Genomic DNA, 21,547 nt, shown 5'->3' with positions numbered 1-21,547 from the left:
TAAAAAAAATAAAAAAAAAACACACACAAAGCAACAGCAAATAAGGCCTGAGGTTAGGTCTCATTTTAAAACACATGGACTTTTTCTCTATATTTATATTTGTTTAATTAATCAGTCACTGCAAAAATAATAACTGTATATATTCTTTCAGTCACCACAACTGTCTATTTATTTATTATTACTGTCATTCATTCACTGAACAGCAATTGCTCTGGCCACTTTTTGCATACTTCTCTCTCATATCACCACAAATATATTTTTGTTGTTGTTTTTGTAAACGCTGCTGTCTATCTATCTATCTATAAACCTTTTTACAATTAGTAATCTTTAATTTTAGTTGTTAAGGGGTCTAATCTGTACCCATTTATTTAGTATTCCCTTGCATGTTTATAAAAAACAGTTTATAAAAACAGAAACCTTGCGTTGGCCCGCTTCAGTTGTACAGTACAGGTTTTTCCCACATGACGTGAACGCAGCGTCAGATGATGAGAATGGGTCATCAGCTGCAGACAGTCAGGTGTGGCCGACTCGGCGGGGAGACATTCCGACCGGAGCCGAGATTCAGAGCACTCCTCCGGGAGAAGAAAAAAACAACAACGCCTACCGCGGATCTGTACGGATGAACTACGGACAGAGCACTGAGTTCAACGAAAAGATAAAAAGTGAGTTTGTGTTTGTTGGGGAGTTTGTTCAAAGTTTCTTCAAGCAGTGAGAAGTTTTCTGACGTCTTGGTGTCCGAGTCAGGCCGGGGTCAGGCCCACGGATCGTCACTCCCGTCTAGCTAGAAAATCTGGAGGTTTTACTACAAATTTGCTGCTTTGAAGAAGAACATTTAAAACACTAATTATCCTTAATATGACTTGTTTTTAATCGACTCGGCAGGACGGCTACAGAAGTAAGCAATTTATTGTTTTACTTAAGCGCTGTTTCATCGCGTTTATGAAATCGCAACAACGGGGTGTTAAAATGTGATTATAGAAGCTAAACGTCCAATGACAACGTCTTAAATGTGTGCCGAATTGAAGAGCATCCTTTGAAACGTTATCACACATACACACAACTAATATTAAAGCCTTTTTGGAGTATCATTATATCGAATTACCGAAAACATTACAAATTTCGAGCGGAGTTTCGCGTCAACCTAGAAAGTGTCGGACAAGGTGAGTTCCCCCTAACAACCTTGTTTTAACTTCTCCTTTAGAACTATATCAACAACGGTTAGTGTCGTTGCTAACCTTCTTTAAACGTTAACGTTGATTTTTTTGATTAAAACCGACGGTGCTTGTTTTCGTCCTTCTGTCTCCTCACCAATGACCTCTCGCGTCATTTCGCATGATGCGCCAAACCACGTTAAAAAAAATCTAAGAAAAAGAGATGTGCTTGTCCTTGGGCATGTAGCCTACTTTTAACTAGTTTTATGCGAATGAGGACGTTTTCTCAAACGGTGGGTGTTATACTTTAATTCGGCATCCTAAGGTATTTAATAAAGCACTTAATTAATCTTTAAACAAGCAATATGATGTTGTATGCTAACAGCTGTGTTAAAGCCCAAGTCTGTTGTTAATCTGACAGGCATTAAAGCAGTTGTTTTTTTTATCTTAAACGTAGCCGAATTGTGTGAAATTAAGTTTTTAATTTCTAGAATACATAATGTAGTTTTGCTGTTCCACAAATAAATGTGAAAACGAAAGAGATAGTTGTCCTGCCACAGGGCTCTGGATGTCTCACATTCATTTCTTTGAAAGGCATCGGCAGCCTTTCCTGTTTTCATGGAAAATTGCCCATACTGTTAGCAACCCAAGCTCCTGTTTTTACTTCCCTATTTGACCCAGTGAGTCAGGAGAAAAGCAGTGACAGCAAAGACAGTCTGCTGTCAGGGAGCTTCTGATGTTGCCACCTAGCTAACCCTGTTAAGTTATAGGATGGGGGGGGGGGGGGATAAAGCAGGATGAGGAAGTTATATTTAGTGACTCAGCTGTTGTTTGAGGAGCAGGGAGGTACTTATAGGAGGGGCACACACTATGCAACAATAAAAAATGTTTATGGCAATACAGTGTTTGCTTTTCTTTAACGTCTGATTTTTTTTTTTTCCTGTAGTACCTTTTTAAAGAAGCAAGAAGCGAGAGTCCTCCACGTGTAACGAAACAGGGAACGGTTTCTAATTCACACACCCACCAGAGGAACTGAAGAGGAAATAAGGGATCAGTTTAAAGGAACCTCAGCAGATGTAACCACGACTGAACTGGAGCTCAGTTTCTTTTCTTCTTTAAAAAGGGATGGCGTTAATGAGTGAGCAGTGCAGGAGCTCCGAGCAGTCACTGGATTCATGATCGTTTGTCATCTCACTCGTCCATTTGGCTGTCACAGCAACGACCACAAAATCCCTCGACCATGGAGCCTCAGCTGTGGGACTGACTCTCAGTGTGTTAATGCTCATGACTTGTGTGGAAAAACATACGTTCAATGTGGGGCCGCATCCACAAGGGAGAACACTACACTGACACATACTGCTGATTTTGAAAAAAGTCGATGCAGAAATCTATGAGTCCTCACGATTTGGAAATCCCCCTGCATGAGAGTCACTGGGTGGAACTGGAACTAAGGTGGAAGCATGCGATCGCCGTCCGCCGTCAAGAATGAATCATTAGTGCAGAGCTGTACAGAAACGCTTCATTTTCTGCTCGCTGCTGCCGTGTCACTTTGAAACTAAAAGGAAATCAACACTAGCACTGAATCTGGAGGATAAAGCCAAAACTGGAAAGTGCAGATTTTTAAACTGGAAAAGTCCATTCTTCCTCGGCATGGGAATGCCTGATTGTTGGACGTGCGCCACCCTGAGCTCGTAGCATTTGGAAGGTGGAAACAAAAGCAAAAAAAAAACAGCGGGGTCATACAGAGTGTCCCCCTCCCTCCTCCTATGAAACTGATTTCACTCTGACATCCAGTAAGAAGCCGTCCAAATGGCGGGGAAAGACTACAATCATCTCTTTAAACTGCTCATCATCGGAGACTCCAGTTAGTAACTTTTCATTCATTTAAGATCTCAAATCAAATCATGTTATTTATGGAGTCCCAGAAGTGACAAAGAGTCAAAGAATCATTTTTTGTGTAAACTGATATACGTTTGTTCCCTATTTTTTTATCATTCAAAATCGCTACTAGCTTTAAAAATTTGGAAATTGCTCCGTTAGATCGGTCCGCCTGCTCCCCAAAACTGGCTGTAAATAACCGCAGAAGCTTGATGGTGAAGACAAAACATCTCAGTGTTTGCAGCCGCTGGACTCCATTGATTAAAAACAGACATTTGACATCGCTTTACAGTTGAGTGACCATCGTGTCTACGTTCAGTATCGTTCCCATGAGTGTTTGTTAACTGCTTTTGAGGGATCAACTCACTAACTAAAACCATCTCTACAGATTGAAGAAAGATATCGACAAACATATCGGTATCTGATTTTTTTTTTCTCTCTCCCCGTTATCACATCGACATCGGCCCCAAATATGACACATCGGTCGGGCCCGAGCTTTAACCATGACATGACAGGATTGATTTATGATGCACAGGCGTTCTGTCTTCTCTCTGGATTTATTATTTTTTTAACAAAATGTTTATTGAGTTTTAAACATTTTTCCAAGACACACGATTACAATTAAATAAATTCTTTTTTTTTTTTTAAAGATTTTTGTTTTTGGGCTTTTGTGCCTTTATGGAGAGAGATAGGACAGTGGATAGAGTCGGAAACCAGAGAGAGAGAGTGGGGAACGACATGTGGGAAGGAGGCCACAGGCGGGATGCGAACCCGGGCCGCCCGCTTGAGACGACAGCCTCCATACATGGGACGCGCACCCTAACCATTGCGCCACCAGCGCGCCCCCAATTAAATAAATTCTATGGAAAAAAAAAAAAAAGATATACACATGCACATATATACACATTTATAAATAAGGGGGGAAAAAGTAAAATATAATATTACAAAATAAAATAAAAATTTAATTACAAAATGTTGCAAAAAAAATTTCTGTCCGTATTAAATAAAAATAACCAGATGGAGTACATTGCCATAGAAGATTTGTTAATCACAAATATTCTGCCCTAGAACATTTTCTGCAAAAATGACCACAATTACAGACATTACCAACTCTTTACCAGCCTAACTCAAAATATGTGACAGATCTTTATCCCGAAGAAAATTAAAATATAGGCCCCAGATATCTTCAGATAATCTCTGTGGATTTTCAGTGTAGTGTCATTTGTTGTTCTGCCACAGTCGACACTCTGAGACACAAACTGTTTGTAGACGTCTGATTGGAATCTCTGATCTGTCGACCTCTAAATCAGACTGATCCAATTAGACAAACCCGACATTACATCAGCCGTCCAGACTTTTCCAAAAAATCAATCTGGATTTTGACCAGAAACAGGGATTCTGTCTGGCAATCTAAAACAAGGTCTAAGATCGAGATCAGACCTGAGTCCTGAGACGTTCGAGGTCGTCCTGCATCCTGCAGCAGAGAGTTATATTTGTACAGTGATTAGATTTCATTACATCAAGGCAGAGCAGGTTTATTTATAAAACACACTTCAGCAGCAAGGCGATTCAAAGGGCTTCACACAGCACATCAGGAGTGTCAGTGCAGTGAAGCCTTGAGAAAACTCAGACCACTGACTCTTTCACAGACGGTTTCAGGACCCTTCCCTCCTCTTGTCTCACAGGTTGCAGCTCTCAGATTATTCGGTGGTGAATCATTTTTTGAACCAAAAGGTTTCAGTTTCTGAACTGGTTCCTCTCAGCGTTGTCTCTGTTCCACCTCCTTTGAACAAACCTTTAACCCTTTTTGTCTTTAATTCCTGATTTCCATCAAGTCAGGCTCGTCACTTCTGGGACTCAACTTTGAATATTTCTGAGTTGGACGTGTTTTTCTTCTTTACCTGCAAACATTCAGCCATTTTTCAGCTTCAAGAGTCGTGCATTTTTACGTTTTTTTTATCTTCTTCTTGGGTTTTATTGCGTTAGATAGACAACAAATAAACTTCTTGTTGTGACTTTTTATCACAGGTTAAATCTTGTGAGGTATTTTCCAACATGCTGCTGATTCATTCTGTCAAGTTACAACTAGTTTTACACACAGACGATATAAGTCATCTTGTTTTTATTTCCAGTACTTTAAAAAAAAGACCTTTTATTTCTTGCTTTTCTTTGTTTTCTTGCTCCTTGTGTGTGTTTTTTGACATGAAGGAGGCTGTCACTCAGGACGGGGGTGGTCACATCATTCTGATAGTAAACTGAAACACAACTGGCTGTTCCTGATTGGTCACATTCATGTCCTCAAAGTGAGTTTTCTAATCTCGTCCCCTCTGATCCGTTTTTCTCTCAGATGTGGGGAAAAGCAGCCTGCTGCTCCGCTTTGCAGACAACTCCTTCTCTGGTGAGTTATCACGGCTTCCTGAAAGTCACTCCATACTTTCAGATTACCCTTCATCCCAAGAGGAGGTGAATCAGTGTGTGGAGCACAGAGTGGGACGCATTAGGCTCCGCCCTTAAAGCTGAGTGAGACGTAGAAACATTTCATCAAGTCGGGTCATGTCATGTTATCTCCTGCAGAGCTGTTCTTACCTGTCAGGAGCTCGACAATCTGACAACATGCAGATCATTTACTGCAAGAGCTGTTGTGTAAATATCTCATGTTTCATTTTTTTGATTCTCAGTCAAAACTCATATCCTGCACACTCTGCTCACCACACAGATCATTTCAGTTATTTTTAGCCTCCTTCTGTCTGCTGTAGGTGAAGAATGGTGTTGGTGCAGGTAGAGTTTGTCAGGTTCAGTTAAACTTACTGCAAAGTGATCTGGATATAGATACATTCTTTTTATTGCCCCAATGGGGAAATAAGCCTGGAAACACAACATGTATACATAAACATCCTCATAAAGTAAAATGTCAGAGTGAGTGTGTTTACATTGAAACGAGTGTCACAGTTTAGTCTCCTGTTTTTCCTCTTGTTAACTTCATATCCTCATTTTCATAATAAGCCCAAATTCCCAGTTTTAAAAAATATATACTAAGCACGATTACTCAGAAAGGAAAGTGAAATCCTGTGTGTCATGGAAACTTCTTCTTACTTCGGTTTTGGAACGTCTCCAAATACCTGCACAGGTGCAGCTTACGATAAGTGGCGTCGGAGTGCCTGTGGCCTTGTGGTTAGTGTGCGCGCCCTATGCAGCATCGAGCCAGAGGAATTATGAATCTAAAAAAGTGTCAATCAAGAATCTAAGAAAGTGTTCATCACAGCTGATCTTTGATCTGTAAAACATCATGTTCATTTAATAATCAAGTGTTGACTTTTATTATCCATCGCTGCACAAGAAGGATCGTATATTACACTACCTGTTCTTATATGATGGTGACACCAACAGCAACAACATATCATGCAGTAATCAGTCTGAGGTTATTGAAGGTCACAGTTTTCATACCTTGAAACGTGATAATCCTGAATATGAATTCAGCTGAGATGCTTTCGTCCATGTGAACACCCTCTGACTTCATCGTCCAGGATAAGTCTAAACATCTGTGTGGGTGTAAAGGGGGGGGGGGGGGTCTGAGGGGGATTGATTTGGCAACAATGACATGCAGCTGCTACACCCCGCGTCATGTGACTTATGTTTTTTCACACCCATCGAAATTGTTTGCAGTGTCTTTAAAAAAAAAAAAAAAAAAAAAAGAAAGTTGTTGAACAGGTGCTGAACAAAGTGGCAGGAATGTATTCTGCACGCTGACTTTAGCTCGCACTGAGCGTAGCTGTGCAGCGTTTAATTGTGATTGGTCACAAAGCAGCATCAGCATGAATCTTTATTCTTTACATGCATACCTCAAAATAATCCACAACCGTCTGCAGCAGTGACAGGGCCTCGTACAAGCACCCATCGACAGTGACTGTGAATCCTTTTTGAAGCAAATTTCAGTTTGCAGATTATTTTTGACACAATGAAGGAGGAAGAAGATTACCTCTGATCTGCAGATGAAATACAAATCAAATCAGAGTTCTAATCCTCGGTGGTTCTCTGGTCTCCTGCAGGAAGCTACATCACCACTATCGGCGTCGACTTTAAGATCCGAACAGTGGACATCGACGGCGAGCGGGTCAAGCTGCAGATCTGGGACACGGCGGGGCAGGAGAGGTTCAGAACCATCACATCAACGTAATGATAGAAACACGGCCGAGCTGATTTTCTTTCTCAGCTTTCTTTCAGGGCGTGCGTGATTTGATTCTGTCCTCCTCTCTGTCTGCAGGTATTACAGAAACACACACGGAGTGATCATAGTTTACGACGTGACGAACCCAGAGTCGTTTGTGAACGTGAAGAGGTGGTTAAATGAAATCTCTCAGAACTGTGACAGCGTCTGCAAAATCCTAGGTGAGTCAACTATGGAAAGAGGATTTCTATTATTTTTAGACCCTCAGGCCTTTAAAAAAATTAATATAATCATGGGATTTAAATGACTAATAGATACTTTAAGTGTTGCTTTAGCCACGCCCCTCAAAGCTGCCTGTACGGGCATGCAATGCAAATGTACACGATATAAGTACGTTCACTGGTTTGAAAAACAATTTTGAAAAAAATGCTTCAACAGTCCTGAAAAGAAAAGAAATCAAAGTTGCTGCTGTCCGTTCTCTCTCAGTGGGAAACAAGAACGACGACCCTGCCAGGAAGCAGGTGGAGACTCAGGACGCTGTGCGTTTTGGAGAATCGATGGGGGTCCGGGTGTTCGAGACCAGCGCCAAAGAGAACATAAACGTAGAAGAGGTCAGAGGTCATTGTGTTGACATGTGAATGTTTATGATGCTCTTTTGCTTACACAGAGATGTTTTTTTGTTTGTGTTAAAGTCTGCTCATCTTTCAGGTTACACTAAACGTTCTTCAAGTGAAATTTGAGACTTTCTAAAAACCATTTAAGAATCCTTAAAATAAAATTAAATGCAATGTTTTGGTGAGCTCAAAGACTTCTTAAAAGGCTTTATATATGCGATAGATATCAAGTATCTCCTCTGAAAATAACTCTGTGAGTCATGACTGTCTACAATGGGTGTAACACCCGAGTCCCACTGTCTGTGATGTTTTCAGAGTTTTCAGAGTCCTATCTTCACTTTGTTTACATCGCCCGGACGGCCGGCTGACTCCTCCCCTCGCGTATAAAAGTTGTTTAATTGAGGGACTAGAGAAAAGAAGAATAACATACTGTACTCACTGCTTAACTGTGTTTCTAGATCACGCTCATTTCAGGTAAATTTACATGCAGTGTGAAGATACGAGCAGAATAAAGATGGCTAGCATTAGCATTAGCATATTGCAGCTGTGTAACATGTTTCAATCAATCTGAATGCTCAGTATCTTTGTTGTTTGACTCAGATGTTCATGGCCTTCACCCACATGGTGCTACGGGCCAAGAAGCAGAGCCAGAACCGAGCGGAGAGGGAACGAGAGCGAGAGAAGGACACGGTGAACATCAACGCCCACAGAGACCGAGACCGCAGGAAGAGAGGGAAGAAGTGCTGCTGAAACCCGGACGGACACGCCGAAGCTAACTCAGCGCTCATCGCTCGCACAGAAGGCGCCGAGTGAAGAGGGGGGGGAGGGGGGGAAACGTTGCCTTAAGGAGAGGAGTGTTTCCTCCTGCAGACGTTTGAATCTGTGCGGCTCACTGTCACAGCGGGCTACAGGTCAGTGAATGTAACCGAGGGAATCTGGAGGAACAGTCTGCACTGACTCGTGGAGCGGGCCTGGAGGTTAAAGGATCATTCTGGTGTTTTTGAACTTGAAACTGCATTTACTACAAATCACACATGAAGCCCTCTGCAGTGTCAGAGCGAGGAGGACGAGGAGGACGAGGAGGACGAGGAGGACGAGGAGGACAAGGAGGACGAGGCATGTTGGTACTTTACAGACGCCTAACTGCCCTGATCACCATGACGATCTCTGTTGACATTCATCATCACAACAGACTTTTTAAGTGACCCCCTTTGCCTTTCAAGCAGTGCCAACATTAGGATAACATTTTTTCCACTTGAACACAAAACATCCTGAGCCAGATCAGCGTCTCCTTTTTCTCTCATCTCCGCGCTCCCAAGATGCCGATTCTTAATATCAACATTTACTCTGGATCACAAGAAACCTTTCGCACAGGAGAGGGAATTCTATCCCGATATCGACGCCCCCCGAGATGATTGATTCTAATATTTTCAGTGATCCATGGCCTTTTCTCAAGTGCCACTATTAGAGTAAAATCTGAACAGAAGCATAAAAATACATACACTCAACAAACGGAGGTCGGTGCTCTCAGAGAAGAACCTTAGACGTTCAAAATATGACTCAGTGGACTCCTTCTCTCAGGCAGGATCCAAAGAAGAAGTCCTTCAGACAGATGTATTAAGGTGCAAAGGACTAACGTTTGGATGCACTTCAATACATTTGTCTGAAGTGATTCTTCAGCTCCAGTGCTGATCAGAGAGAAGGAGTCCTGAATTATATTTTCAACACACATACATCAGGTTTACGTGTTATGATTCTCTCAATATTCTGCTTTTTAGAGGAAGGAGTTCTCATGTCAGGCAGGTTACCTTGAAGCTTTAGAGCTCATCTTCCTGTTCTTCAAGTTTCTTTGACTTTAAAAAAAGTGTCTTACAAACTTCACCTGATGTGATGCTCTAACATCAGCTGAAGTGTTTTTAATAGAACTGCAACTTTTGATTCTTTTCATGAAATATTAATCTGCTAATTGTTTTTTCAATTACCTCTGTCTACACACTTAATAAACTGGTTAAGACAGCCCTACGCTATTACCTCCCAAACCAAGAAAACGAAGGTCAACACCCTGAAATCAAATTACTTTGAAACGCTTTTCCACAGGATGAATTCTAAGCGTCCTCCGCTTGTCCTTTTTGTGACATCACCAAGTTGAAATCTGCAAAGTAATCAGACAAACGCCATGAAGCTAGCAAACCTTTTGCCCAACTTCTGCTCTGCTCTTTTTACTTTCAGCAGCTCGTCTCCCATCTTTCATCTTTATGGACCATGTCTCCGTTTGTCTTCCTCCTTTAGACAATCCATCACGGAAAATTGTGCAAAAGTGAAACGTCCGTCTGCGCCTCTTTTCCTCAAACAAGTGACATGACAGAAGAGGTCAGAGCAGACGTGATGGAAGGGAACTCGAGGAAGTCTCTGCAGGACGATTTTTAATGTTGGAGGTGATATAAAATGCAAACGTCTTCTGTCCTGTGAGGCCGATTTTAAAAATGAATCCAAAACACAAGAGTCTGCTTTGAAATACAGCCGAGAGATTCAAAGTGTATTTGAGGGTAGGTCAGACAGAGGGTCCAAAAACACTGGGATGGTTCTTTGAGTTTGCACTAGAGAACCACTGTAGGGACGTTTTTTAAAATTTCTTTGTTTTGTCTTAATCCAGTCAGAGTATTTGACCACTCAAAGGGAAACTGGGGAACTGTAACTGTGACCCACTAACAGGTGTGACGAGTGCAGTCTGTACGGCCTTCTTTTTAGTCTGAACGAGGCCAGTAATCCAGGACTACAGTTTGTGTGAAACCTCGACACAGTACAAGCCTAAAGTGTCCATGTTAATAAGATGTTGTTGTTTTTTTAATGTCGATCTCTGTTGCCTAGCAAAAGTGTCCAAATTCAAATAAAGCAATAAATCAAAAGCTTCTGTTTTCATCACATTTTTTTTTTTTAACAAACCAGGAATGGCTTCTCCTCAAAGGCCGTTCATAGCTGTGTCCCATTCCAGCGGCCGCAGCCTTCGTGGGCTGCATTTCAAGACCGAGTGCGTCACAACGGCGCGACAAGTGCTGTCCCAATTCAGCGGCTCCTTCGAATGTGGCCGAGAAATCGTTCATTTTCTTACTTAATTGTTATGTTTGCTACGTTTAGTTTTTTAATATAATATACTTTTTAATGAATGAAAATCATTTCAATTGAATTCAGATATCAATTGGTTCTATTATTATATTATTGTTGTTTTTATGCTAATCTAATATACCAATCCATAAAATTAATATAAATTGAAAACATTTGGTTAATTTAAATAATGTTGTTTATTTTGTTTACCTGGACTATGTATGAATTCTCTACAGGTTCAAACTAAATCACAAGAAAATAATCTGACCTTCAACGCTGTCACACATGCTGCTTTTCCTCCCCCAAGAAGATATTTAGACTGCACATTATTTACTGTACTGCCAGCTACCTACCTTAGAGACCAGAAAATAACCAGACCTGTTTGAATATTTAAAATTATAAATAAAATGCTGTGACTAAATCCACAGAAAACTACAGTCCCAGTGATTAATAAGTATCAAGGAGCCACTGCTAGTAGTTTCTCACAGGAAAGAAAGGTAAGAATATCAGTAGAATAATACAAGAAGCAACTGCGCTTTCACTTCAACCAATCCTCATAGCTTCATTACACCAAAATACCTACAGTTAGTCTGATGGAACTAAGAAAAATGACTAAAAACCTAATGTTAGTATCAGTATGAAGAGTATTATTACAACCCTGCTTCACAGTATACACAAAATGTAACCTCTATGTAGATTATCAAAATGAACTAGTATAGCTATAATGAAAACAACGAGCAGAAATCAAATTAAACTTTGATTTATTAAAAGAAAACAGAGGTAAAGACTATTTACATTTATTTAAAATCTATCTATCATATTATATATTTAAATCTGGGTAGTTACATTTAATTTTTTTTAAAAAGGGAGTTCCTGCTGTACTGCAGGATAAACCTGCTGTTCAAATCGGGGACGAACGCACTTCCTGGTTCCTGCAGGCTGACTCACAGCTGCCTGACACCAGACTCAAGTTCACCAACTCCAGGGCTTCTCAAACTGGGGCCCGCGGACCTCCTGGCGCCCCGCTATAAATGACTCAACAGTTTTCTTGTGATTTCAGCCCACTAGTGTTTTTTCAGCTGCCTTTCTGACGACCCTCATGATTCAAAGAGGGCAGTTCCTCCTTCAACAAGAAGTAAAAATGTACATTTAAAGTCACAGTGACGGATAAAATAATAAATGTAGGCCTATGTACGGTGAAGTTCTGAAGAACTTTTATTTAGTTGGATGGACTTCAAATCATTTTGTTACATAACGTTAGGTTTACTTCATGTTTTTGACTTGATCTTACATAATACATTTAGATGGAAAAAGTTTACTTAATATATTTAATTGATGTCAACATGTCATTGTTTTATTCCCTTTTATCTTTGATGGTCTTACTGGTTTCACATTCTTTTATTGTTAATTTCTATCATTTGTGACTCTTCATTTATTTCCTCTTTAATTTAATTTTCATTTGTTAAGCACTGTGTGACCCTGTTTTAAAAAATGCTTTATAAAGTTTATTATATATAATATTATATTTTGCACATGCTGCCTTCAAAGACATAAATATTGTGGTAATTAATAGAACTCCTCAGAATCTTGTAAAAGTGTACACATGTTGTAACTGCAGCGAGAGAAGTCAATGATGTCAGGTTATATAGATCTGAATACAAAACAGGGATAGTGTTGTACTGTCGTGCAGCCAACAGGTGGCGCTGTTCTCCATTTATCTGCTCTCAGACTGACCTCACCTTCATCACAGACACGTCTCGTTATTCAAAACAACAAATAAATAAATGTTAAATAATATCATCAGAATTAATACAGCCTTAATCGATTAATTAATTACTTTATTAATAATTTTAAAATTGTATTTCACAACTCCAATGTGTAGTTGTAATATTTTCGATCTGGTTGCTTAGTAACCATGGGATGGGATTCACAGGTAGGTTCGATTTTAACCCGCGGCTTGATGACGTCAGAAACCGAAGTTATAAAGAGAGGCTGTTCAAGCCGTTAGAGTTATTCACTTTAACGAGTGGATCATCACTGACTCAGTCCTCTCCTCGAGACTCAGATTGAGTTTTTATCATAGAACATTCGAAAACATTCTGATGCAGATGAAATGATGTAACAACAGAGTGTTCAACAAAATATATAACCAACAGCCCTCTGACTCATGGGGGGAAAAACAGTCTAGTAATGAACACAAGCCAACAAACCATTCTACTGTAAATCACACATTACAAATACTAACAAACACAACACCTGCTTTTTAAAGCATTAAACAGCTCAATATCTTCAGTTTATCGAGTACCACAAAGCATGCTGGGAAGTGAGAGAACGTTGTACAGTACAAGTGTCCAAGAAAAAAACTCGGAGGTCTTCGTGTTTATAACTTTTTTATTAACAAACCTTTATTGACAATTATTAGAGCAACACGACACGAGAGCAGAGTCAGTAGGTCTACGTCTTCATGTGGTTCGAATGAGTCCATTTATTGTGTTAGAAAACGCGGTTTGGAGGAGATTTATTATTACATATAGCACTCAACCAGAGCCGAACTGGCCTACTCGCTCTGCGCATGCTCCACTTTTCCCGCGTAATCAGGCCGCGTGTCCTCCTGCTGGTTAAAAAATGTGTCCAGCACAGGTACACTGAGGTTTAACCTGCAGTACAGGTATCGGTGGTTTGCCTATTGTAAAAACAGAGAAGGAAAAATGATTATATAAACAATAACTAGATAGCTATTAAATGTGAAAAGCTTAAATAGAGAAGGATACATAGTTAATGGCTGTCTCTATCTATCTAGTTATTTGTCTAACATTACGGTTTTTAATACAAAATTGTCAGAGGTAAATGATATTATTATGATTTTTGTTGCCTCTGTAACTTTTGCTAAATGTTGCTAAATTCTACGCTCATTATGGATTAACATTAGGTCTTAATATAATATGAGTAAGGAATTTTCAAGATAACACTTTTTAATTTAGCGCTATAAAAATAAAGTTGTATTGATTGATTAGTCCAAATAAACCACGGTTGTTGTTGTTGACGACTAACTTGGATTAAAGTTAAGGCTGAAGTACAAACAGGTTAGCCAATCTCGAAGTTAACTTACCTGACCATGGTGATTTCTCAGCCGGAGATACATGACTCCATCTCTCTCTCTCTCTCTCTCATCAATAATAATTGAATGAACAAAAATAAATAAAGTTATAATCTCTACAGGCTCCATTTCACTAAAATTAAATTAATAAGTAGCTAAGTTAGAAAAGAAAGTTAATTAATGAGAAGTCAAACCGTCAAAAACCGTCAAAACGAACGCTGTCAGGGTTGCTAGGAGACAGAACAGTTAGTGACGCAAGTAGGAAGTCCTCTCGTAGACCAGACCGCTCGGTTCAGCCTTCTCGGTCTATGGAGGACGTGGCTCCGTAGACCGAGAAGACCGCGCCCTTTGACACAGCCCATGTGTCTGTAGCTTTAAATGCAAATGAGCTGTGTCTGACCACGCCCCTTCTCTGACACAGAAACAGCCTGTTCTGAGCAGGGCTGAAATAGAGGGGTTTATAGGCATGATCAAACACAGGATCAGAGTGGATTTAGAACAAGAAACTTCACACACATGTTTTGAGGAGCTCTGAAACCAGGAGGAGAATATGTGACCTTTAAACATGTTTTTCTGTCATCACTACTTTCTTGCTGATGTGTGGACTCAAGCTTATCTAAGGACTTTGACTCAACTTTGAAAAACTCAAAAAGGTCAGGACTATCACACGACGACCCGTGATGTGTGACTTTACTTGGACTTCAGCCGTTTACTCGCATGGGGAGGGGAAATGATGCAAAGAGTCCACTTCCCATTTTTCCTACTGGATTGAAAACAATCAGTGACGGCAGCTCTTTAAAAACATGTCGACACTGTCTGACATCAGAATCAGTGACGGCAGCTCATCATGTTGTAAAAGTTAAAGAAAAGGTTTTTGTTGTGGGAGCCAGAAGACAGAAAACAGTTCAACTTATTTTCAGACTTCAGGTGAGATCAAACGCTTACCTGTGACTTGTAAAACATGTTTGTTTTTTCTTCCCATAGAGCAGAATGAGACTGAAACAATATTTCCTCTGCGTGCATGTTGCCTTCGTCGTGCATACATATTGAATTTTCCCACTCTCGACAAATTAATCTCAAACTTAATGGAAGTTCTTCTTTTATTAGAAGACCTTTCAGAGGATCAGTCTTCATAAAACACTGCTGCGTTTAAAGTTCTTCTAAGTTCCAATGAATCCAAAGAACACATTCTGTCTGAAAAACAAACTCATTTACTCATCGATTAAAATGAGCACTCTCTGTTGTCCCAAAAGCCGAGGGAGAAGTGCATTGTCCTATTTTTCCTGCAGCACTTGAATGCAGCGTCACACTCTTTTGTCCTCCTTGCCTCCTTGCTTTGCGTTCCCTCCTCCCGTCAGGTGGATTTGGGGAGTCTGTAGACGCCTGCGGAGGCCAGCAGCTGATGCTCCCTGACCTTCCTCTGCAGAAAAGCCTCCAGCTCGTTGATGTCCATCTCCGTGACGACGGGTCCCGTGGCGACGAACATCCGCAGCATGGAGTGGATGCGGTCCAGCGTCATGGTGTCCAGGTTGGTCAGCATGGCCTGGATGTAGGCCCAGAACAACTGCAGAGGCAAAGAGAGGGTTTTAGATGGTGATGGGTTTTAGTTTCTTTTTCATCTCACCCGTGGCGATAAAGCAAACTGAATTAGCATGTTAGCATGACTTAAGCACCTGCAGCTTCTCCTCCCTCTGCTCCGACTGGGTGGTGGTGTTCGAGTCCCGCTCCTCGTCGCTGTCGATCAGCATCACGCCTCGATCGATCTTCTCTTTGGACGAACCCGTCTCCACCACGTAGTAGCGCCCCCCCGTCTCCTCCCGCAGGACGCCGTGCTGCTGCCACAGAGCCAGCTTCCTGTGCACCAGGTCCTTCGGGGCGCCCAGCTTCACGCTCAGCTCCTCCAGAGTCCAAGAACCTGAGGGATGACAAGACGGCAGAATGCAGGAAACTTTAGGCTCTTCATCGTGCAGGGTAAATATTGCGTTGGATGTATGTTGATCTCCAACATCTCAATTTAATTTTTTTTCATATCTCCATGACACACAGAGGAAGTCAAACGTGAAACCAGTTTGTGAATAAAGGTTGTACTTTTTTCCTGGAAGTGCAGGATGATGGCGGCGTGGATCGGGGAGACGGTGAGGTTGGTGAGAGTGCGGTCCTCCAGCTCCACGTCCAGAGTGACCGAGCCCAGGCGAGGCTTCCAGCTCAGCGTCCTCATGGCCTTAAAAAAAACAAAACAAAAAAAAAACACAAGACAAACAGCTGTCACCATCTGTTCATGCAAAAAAAACTTCAATCACAACAGTTAAAGTCTGTGATGTCACAGCACATGTTTTGGATTTCACGGCTGATGGGGAAACCCTGAGGAGACGAGGCCGACTGTGGAAAGTTTCAAACCAGCTACAAGAGTTAAAAATGTGAGACACGGGTTGTTTCTTGGATCAAAGTGTGGCCGTTTAGCGGCTAACTCTGAAACCTCGGCTGTCAAATTGTCCATGAATGCTCTGAATAAGGAGTGATGGTTGCCAAAAGAAAAATCTGCAAGTTTCCCGTCTTTAATTTCGTCGTTAATTAAGGAATGAGCTAAAAAAAAAAGAAGAGCTGAAACACAAAAACAGAATGCGGCCGCGCTCCACCTTTAGTTTCTCGTAGCGGTGTGTGTAGGCCTCCATGCTCTGGCAGACGGGCGGCGGGAGCTCCAGCTTGTCCTCCTTCAGCGGCGGCCAGAACTCCGAGGAGAGGATGATGGCCGACAGGGAGAGCTGCGGCTGCTCCTCCTCGCTCAGCCTCGACTCCTCCTCCCGGATGTTACTGTTGATCCTCCGAGAGTCCGCCATGTCCTGGATCGCAGACGGGAGACGGGGGATGTGTGTCAAAGGATTGTTATGAATTGTCCACTGTTGAGTTTTTACAATTTCTAATAATCCTTTTCAACATGTAGGAAAATAATGGTGAGGTACAAGAGAAAAGTAATTCTTCATGCAAAAAAAAAGGAAGAGTAAGAAGTGAGATCAGGGTTGCGTTCAGGGTCATCCTGCACATTGAATTAATCGGTGATTAAAACATGTCGTCAGTCGCTGTTTACCTTCAACATGACCTCGCAGTAATGCATATGAGACTCTCCAAACCGCAGCTTCAGCAGCTCCACGTTTCGAATCTCCCTGAAAACAACAAAAGGACAAAACTTTTTAAAGACTGCTCTCTGATTGGACGATTCTTTTTTTTACAGCTATGATGTCACAAAACAGGGATGTCACATTAATCTGACTCGACCCTTTAAATGTATTGATCTACTCCTGAACTAAAACATTTCACATTTCTGTGTGTGTGTGTGTGTGTGTGTTTGATGTGTGTGTGTGTGTGTGTGTGTGTGTACCTGGCAGTGTTGTAGTTGAGTTGGTGCAGCAGTCGGTCAGCCAGCACGGCTCTGTACTCGTCTATAAAGATTCCTTTACTGCCGTAGATACTGACCAGCAGGCTGATGATGTCGGACGAGCGGCGTTTGGAGCCCATCTTATCTGTGAGACGCGATGAACGGACTCTGATTAAAAATCAAAACGGCACACAGCGTATTGATTACAAACAGATGACGATGATGCGTTTAACTGACCAGGGACGGCGTCGGTCGGGTCCGGAGTCCAGTCCTCGGGGTCGTTTCCCTCTTCGTCGCTGTCCTGCATCTCCAGAGTCACCGGGTCTCCTCTGGACAGCTCCGACGCCAAATCTGTGCAGCCCTCGGCGTCTCCGGTCAGACCGGCTACGATCTGCCTCACCGTGTCCTCCCGGGTCCTTGAACACATCACAGAGGATTTACTCAAACAGAGAGTAATAAATGTGATTAACTCGTTATTATCTTTCTTCTGGATTAAATTCTTGTGAAGTTTTTTGTCCCCTGTATGTTTTCTGAAATCACCCGTATGAGCGTAGACTGACTCACCTGAGGTACTTGCGGATTGGCTGGCAGGCGACCTGCAGGATGACCATGGACGGGTCGAGCTCTCGGAGGGCTTTGATGGCCGAGATGTAAACTGTGAGGATGTCAGACGTGTGAACTCCTAAAGGGAAGATGAAGCACACAGATAAATAAATGACAGCTCTCTACAATGTGTTGAATCTGGACTGCAGTACTCATTTTAAACACTAGGTGTCAGAGTTACATACTGCTCCTTTAAAATGGAGATGATTGTATTTTAAGGATAATTTAAGGATCAGCAGGAATCCTGTTATTACTGAGCGATACACCAGTGTCTGACTAACCCGGGTGCAGCAGACGACTCTCAAACGCAGACTTCAGGGAGGTGAGGAGCTGCTGTCTCTGGTTTGTTCTCTCCAGACAGAACTTCAGATCTTCGATGGCAGCTTTAGATTCTGGGAAATCTAAAACAGATACAAAAAAAGGATACACATTTTTTAAAGAAACTCCTATCTATAAATCTTCAGGAGGACTGCCCCTGAAATCCTCCTGACCTGGCTGTTCACACATGCGCCTCACAGATTACATTACATTAAGAATGTTTAGTTCACTTTCCAGATTTAAATATTTGTTTTTAAAAAATGGTGTTTAACAAATATAAAAGGTCGGTTTGATTATTTTTTTGAGAGTGTGACTTCTGTTTTGTTTTTTTCATTTGTTTTGAAAGAAATTCTTGGAACAAATTTTGTTCTAATATGTTTTGTTTTTTTTTGTAACCAAACTAGTCGTGTCTTAAATAATAAGATTTGTAACAAGGGTAGGTGTAATAAGATAAAGCTTCAGCCTACACCTTTTCGATCAAAATGTTTTTGTTTTTTCTTGTGACCGAAATAAATTACGACTACTACAGAAGGAGGTTTTGTGCAAATAATCATTAAGCTTAATTCTGATCCTCATTATGATTAATAAAAACATAAACTCAAACATTCCACTTTGCTGTTCATTAAATCAATGTGTGTTGTTTTCCCTCTCTCACCTCTGATGATACTGAAGAGCTCCTCTATCCTCATGTTGACGTAGATCCTGCAGAAGAACTGGTGCATGTGGCACCTCCACTGCTTCAGGATGGAGCTGCCGGACTGGCCGGCCTGAACACTGGGAGCACTGGGAACACTTGGTGCGGTGGTGGGAGTGGTGGGAGCGGTGGGAGTGGAGGTCAGACCGTCTCCATCCGCCTCGCTCACAAACACTTTGCTCAGCCAACCCAACACCAGCTCGAGCCACTGCTCAAAAGAAAACATCACATCATGAAAGGCTCGTCCGCGTTAAAGTCTACAATCAGGGAGAGACGGACGGGACGCTTTACCTCCTGGAACTCCAGCAGGAAGGAGCGCTCGTACTCGCCCCTGCAGTGCTGCTCCATCCGCTGCTCGATGAGCTTGTGGAGGATGGAGGTGACGGCCTCGGAGCTGACCCACTCCAGCAGCTGGAGTTTGGAACTACAACCAAAACAGAAAAAACAGTTTGCATCTTAAGCAGCAAAAAATATTACTAAGAAGTTAAACAAAAACAATCCTGCTCACAGTATGTGGCTGAGCTCATGCAGCTGGTCCAGGGCCTCCTGACACCAGCACTCCTGGGTCAGGACCCCGCAGCCCCGGCAGACGCCTCCACCTTCAGGGGCGTCGGGTACCTCGGCCCCGTCCTCAGACTCGCCCGCCTGGTTCATGTAGACGGTGAAGGTCCGGCTGTAAAACTCCAGCACTCGCTCCTGAAGGACCGGAGAAGGGGAGAAGAGGAGGAGAGCCCTGATGATGGTGAAGGCCCGCTCCTGGAGGCCCTTGGACCCCGTGCCGCAGAGACTGCCCAGTCCCTCATCCTGCCACGTTCCGAGCCTCTCCAAACCACCTGAAGGGAAGATGAGAGGATGCTTGAAAATACAAAGAAAACAAAGGAATCTGACATGAACTTAGTGATTTTCTCTTCTTACTGAGGAACGGTTCAAGCTGCCCTAACAGGGTCCTAAATGCCGTGAGGAGAACCCAGGCCCTGCCTCTCTCCTCCAGCTCGTTCTCGGGCTGTTTGAGTCCACACCAGAACTCGGGAACCACAGAGGAGGACAGACGCATCTGTAAAGTCTCCAGCAGCCAGCTTCCCAGCAGCTGACCCAGACCCTGTTTGGACAGCAGGGCCAGCGAGTCAGAGAGACTCTGCTCCGTCGCCGAGCAGCCAGGAGACACCTGAAATATGCAGCAAGAGGAGACAATAAATGATCCAGGGCTGTGGAAGGACCCCTTACTAAAACAGAAGACGGAAGGAAGACACTTCAGATATATGACTCTTTTTAACATCTGTCCATTTGAGGTTGGCTGCAGAGGCGTTGTGGGCAAGTCGACCACCAGGCTTCTTAAGGACACGGGTCAAGCCATCAGAGCCCTCTCCTCTCCTCTCTCCTTCTGTCCCCTCCTCTCCTCTCTCCTCCTCTCCTCTCCCCTCCCCTCCTCTCTCCTCCTGTCCCCTCCTCTCCTCTCCCCTCCTCTCTTCTCTTCTCCTGTCCCCTCCTCTCTCCTCCTGTCCCCTCCTCTCCTCTCTCCTCCTCTCCTCTCCCCTCCTCTCTCCTCCTGTCCCCTCCTCTCCTGTCCCCTCCTCTCTTCTCTTCTCCTGTCCCCTCCTCTCGCCTCCTGTCCCCTCCTCTCCTCTCTTCTCTTCTCCTGTCCCCTCCTCTCCTCTCTCCTGTCCCCTCCTCTCCTCTCTCCTCCTCTCCTCTCCCTTCCTCTCTCCTCCTCTCTCTCCTTCTCCTCTCCTCCCCTCCTCTCTCCTCTCCTCTCTCTTCTTCTCTCTCTCCTCTCCTCCTCCATGATCACCCCCTCTCGTGATCTCAAGGTTAATGCAGGTTACAAGAGATTGTATCACCAAAATTACAAGCTACTTTTCAATCACTCACATTTTGATTGGCTGGTGTGTTAATCACCAGAGCAAGAGATATAAGCCGAATTACACCGAACACCCTCAGATCCAAGAAACTAGTCCTAAAACATCTCCTCTTAGATGTGAACCACAACAAAATGGAAGAAAACACTAAATCATGAAATATTTGAATGGGATTCAGTTACATGGGCTAAGTCCCTGCTTTCACATGGGGCACTTTGGGGACGTTTTTCCACTAATAAAAGCAACTTACCAGAGCAGCCGTGACAGTATCCCACGCTGCAGAGATCCCGTGTTGTGGAGCTGATCCCAAATGTTCGGCTGATTCAGATTCCATCGCTGTTTCATCCATTTTTGTTTTTCTTGGACTTTCTTTGAACTCAACGAAACTAGCTTAGACTGAGTGAAACATTTGAACTTATTATCACGCGAACGGCTACTTCCGGGAAGGCATTGTTTTAAGACATAATTTTAAATAAACTATGAAAATCAAACGATTTATATTATCACGTTTCATGTGGAAGAACTACTATGAATTTTAAATATTTTTTACATTATCCTCGCGTGTGTATCGCGGGGTTTACTTCTTCTTCACTGTCTTTTTCTTCTTCTTCTTCTTCGTCTTTCACTGAGATTCCAGCCACACACTTTTTTTTAAAAATACTGCCCTCTGCTGGTAATATCATTCATTACGGCTCC

The 21,547-nt window shown here is 42.5% G+C and overlaps 2 protein-coding genes across 2 annotated transcripts; one reads left to right on the top strand and one right to left on the bottom strand.

The window, feature by feature from the left end:
• The first annotated feature begins 502 nt into the window (after positions 1-502).
• Positions 503-10,714, top strand: si:dkey-16l2.16 (ras-related protein Rab-35). The gene is made up of 7 exons (XM_061065773.1): positions 503-662; positions 2,098-3,015; positions 5,377-5,427; positions 7,076-7,199; positions 7,291-7,415; positions 7,681-7,805; positions 8,409-10,714. Exons 2-7 carry the CDS (start codon positions 2,961-2,963, stop codon positions 8,556-8,558), a joined length of 630 nt encoding a protein of 209 aa, XP_060921756.1. The 5' UTR covers positions 503-662; positions 2,098-2,960; the 3' UTR covers positions 8,559-10,714.
• Positions 10,715-15,093: 4,379 nt separating this feature from the next.
• On the bottom strand, positions 15,094-21,465 carry anapc2 (anaphase promoting complex subunit 2). The gene is made up of 14 exons (XM_061026511.1): positions 21,102-21,465; positions 19,911-20,160; positions 19,504-19,828; positions 19,287-19,419; positions 18,957-19,203; positions 18,265-18,384; positions 17,945-18,062; positions 17,618-17,796; positions 17,384-17,525; positions 17,093-17,168; positions 16,644-16,847; positions 16,096-16,228; positions 15,681-15,922; positions 15,094-15,571 (listed from the first exon to the last, which is right to left on the bottom strand). The coding sequence occupies exons 1-14, from the start codon at positions 21,198-21,200 to the stop codon at positions 15,362-15,364; spliced, it is 2,478 nt and encodes an 825-aa protein (XP_060882494.1). The 5' UTR covers positions 21,201-21,465; the 3' UTR covers positions 15,094-15,361.
• Between the last annotated feature and the right edge of the window lie 82 nt (positions 21,466-21,547).

Source organism: Labrus mixtus, chromosome 20 (assembly GCF_963584025.1).
Source record: "Labrus mixtus chromosome 20, fLabMix1.1, whole genome shotgun sequence".
In the NCBI taxonomy this organism is placed as follows: Eukaryota; Metazoa; Chordata; class Actinopteri; order Labriformes; family Labridae; genus Labrus; species Labrus mixtus.
This window is presented reverse-complemented; position numbering and strand designations above follow the sequence as displayed.

Coding starts and splice junctions, on each gene's coding strand:
- si:dkey-16l2.16 (XM_061065773.1), top strand. CDS start 2,961: ATGGCGGGGAAAGACTACAATCATCTCTTTAAACTGCTCATCATCGGA. Junction 3,016..5,376: donor GCTCATCATCGGAGACTCCA/GTTAGTAACTTT, acceptor TTTTTCTCTCAG/ATGTGGGGAAAAGCAGCCTG. Junction 7,416..7,680: donor CAGCGTCTGCAAAATCCTAG/GTGAGTCAACTA, acceptor GTTCTCTCTCAG/TGGGAAACAAGAACGACGAC.
- anapc2 (XM_061026511.1), bottom strand. CDS start 21,200: ATGGATGAAACAGCGATGGAATCTGAATCAGCCGAACATTTGGGATCA. Junction 19,829..19,910: donor GCAGCTTGAACCGTTCCTCA/GTAAGAAGAGAA, acceptor TCTTCCCTTCAG/GTGGTTTGGAGAGGCTCGGA. Junction 17,526..17,617: donor CCCGACCGACGCCGTCCCTG/GTCAGTTAAACG, acceptor CGCGTCTCACAG/ATAAGATGGGCTCCAAACGC.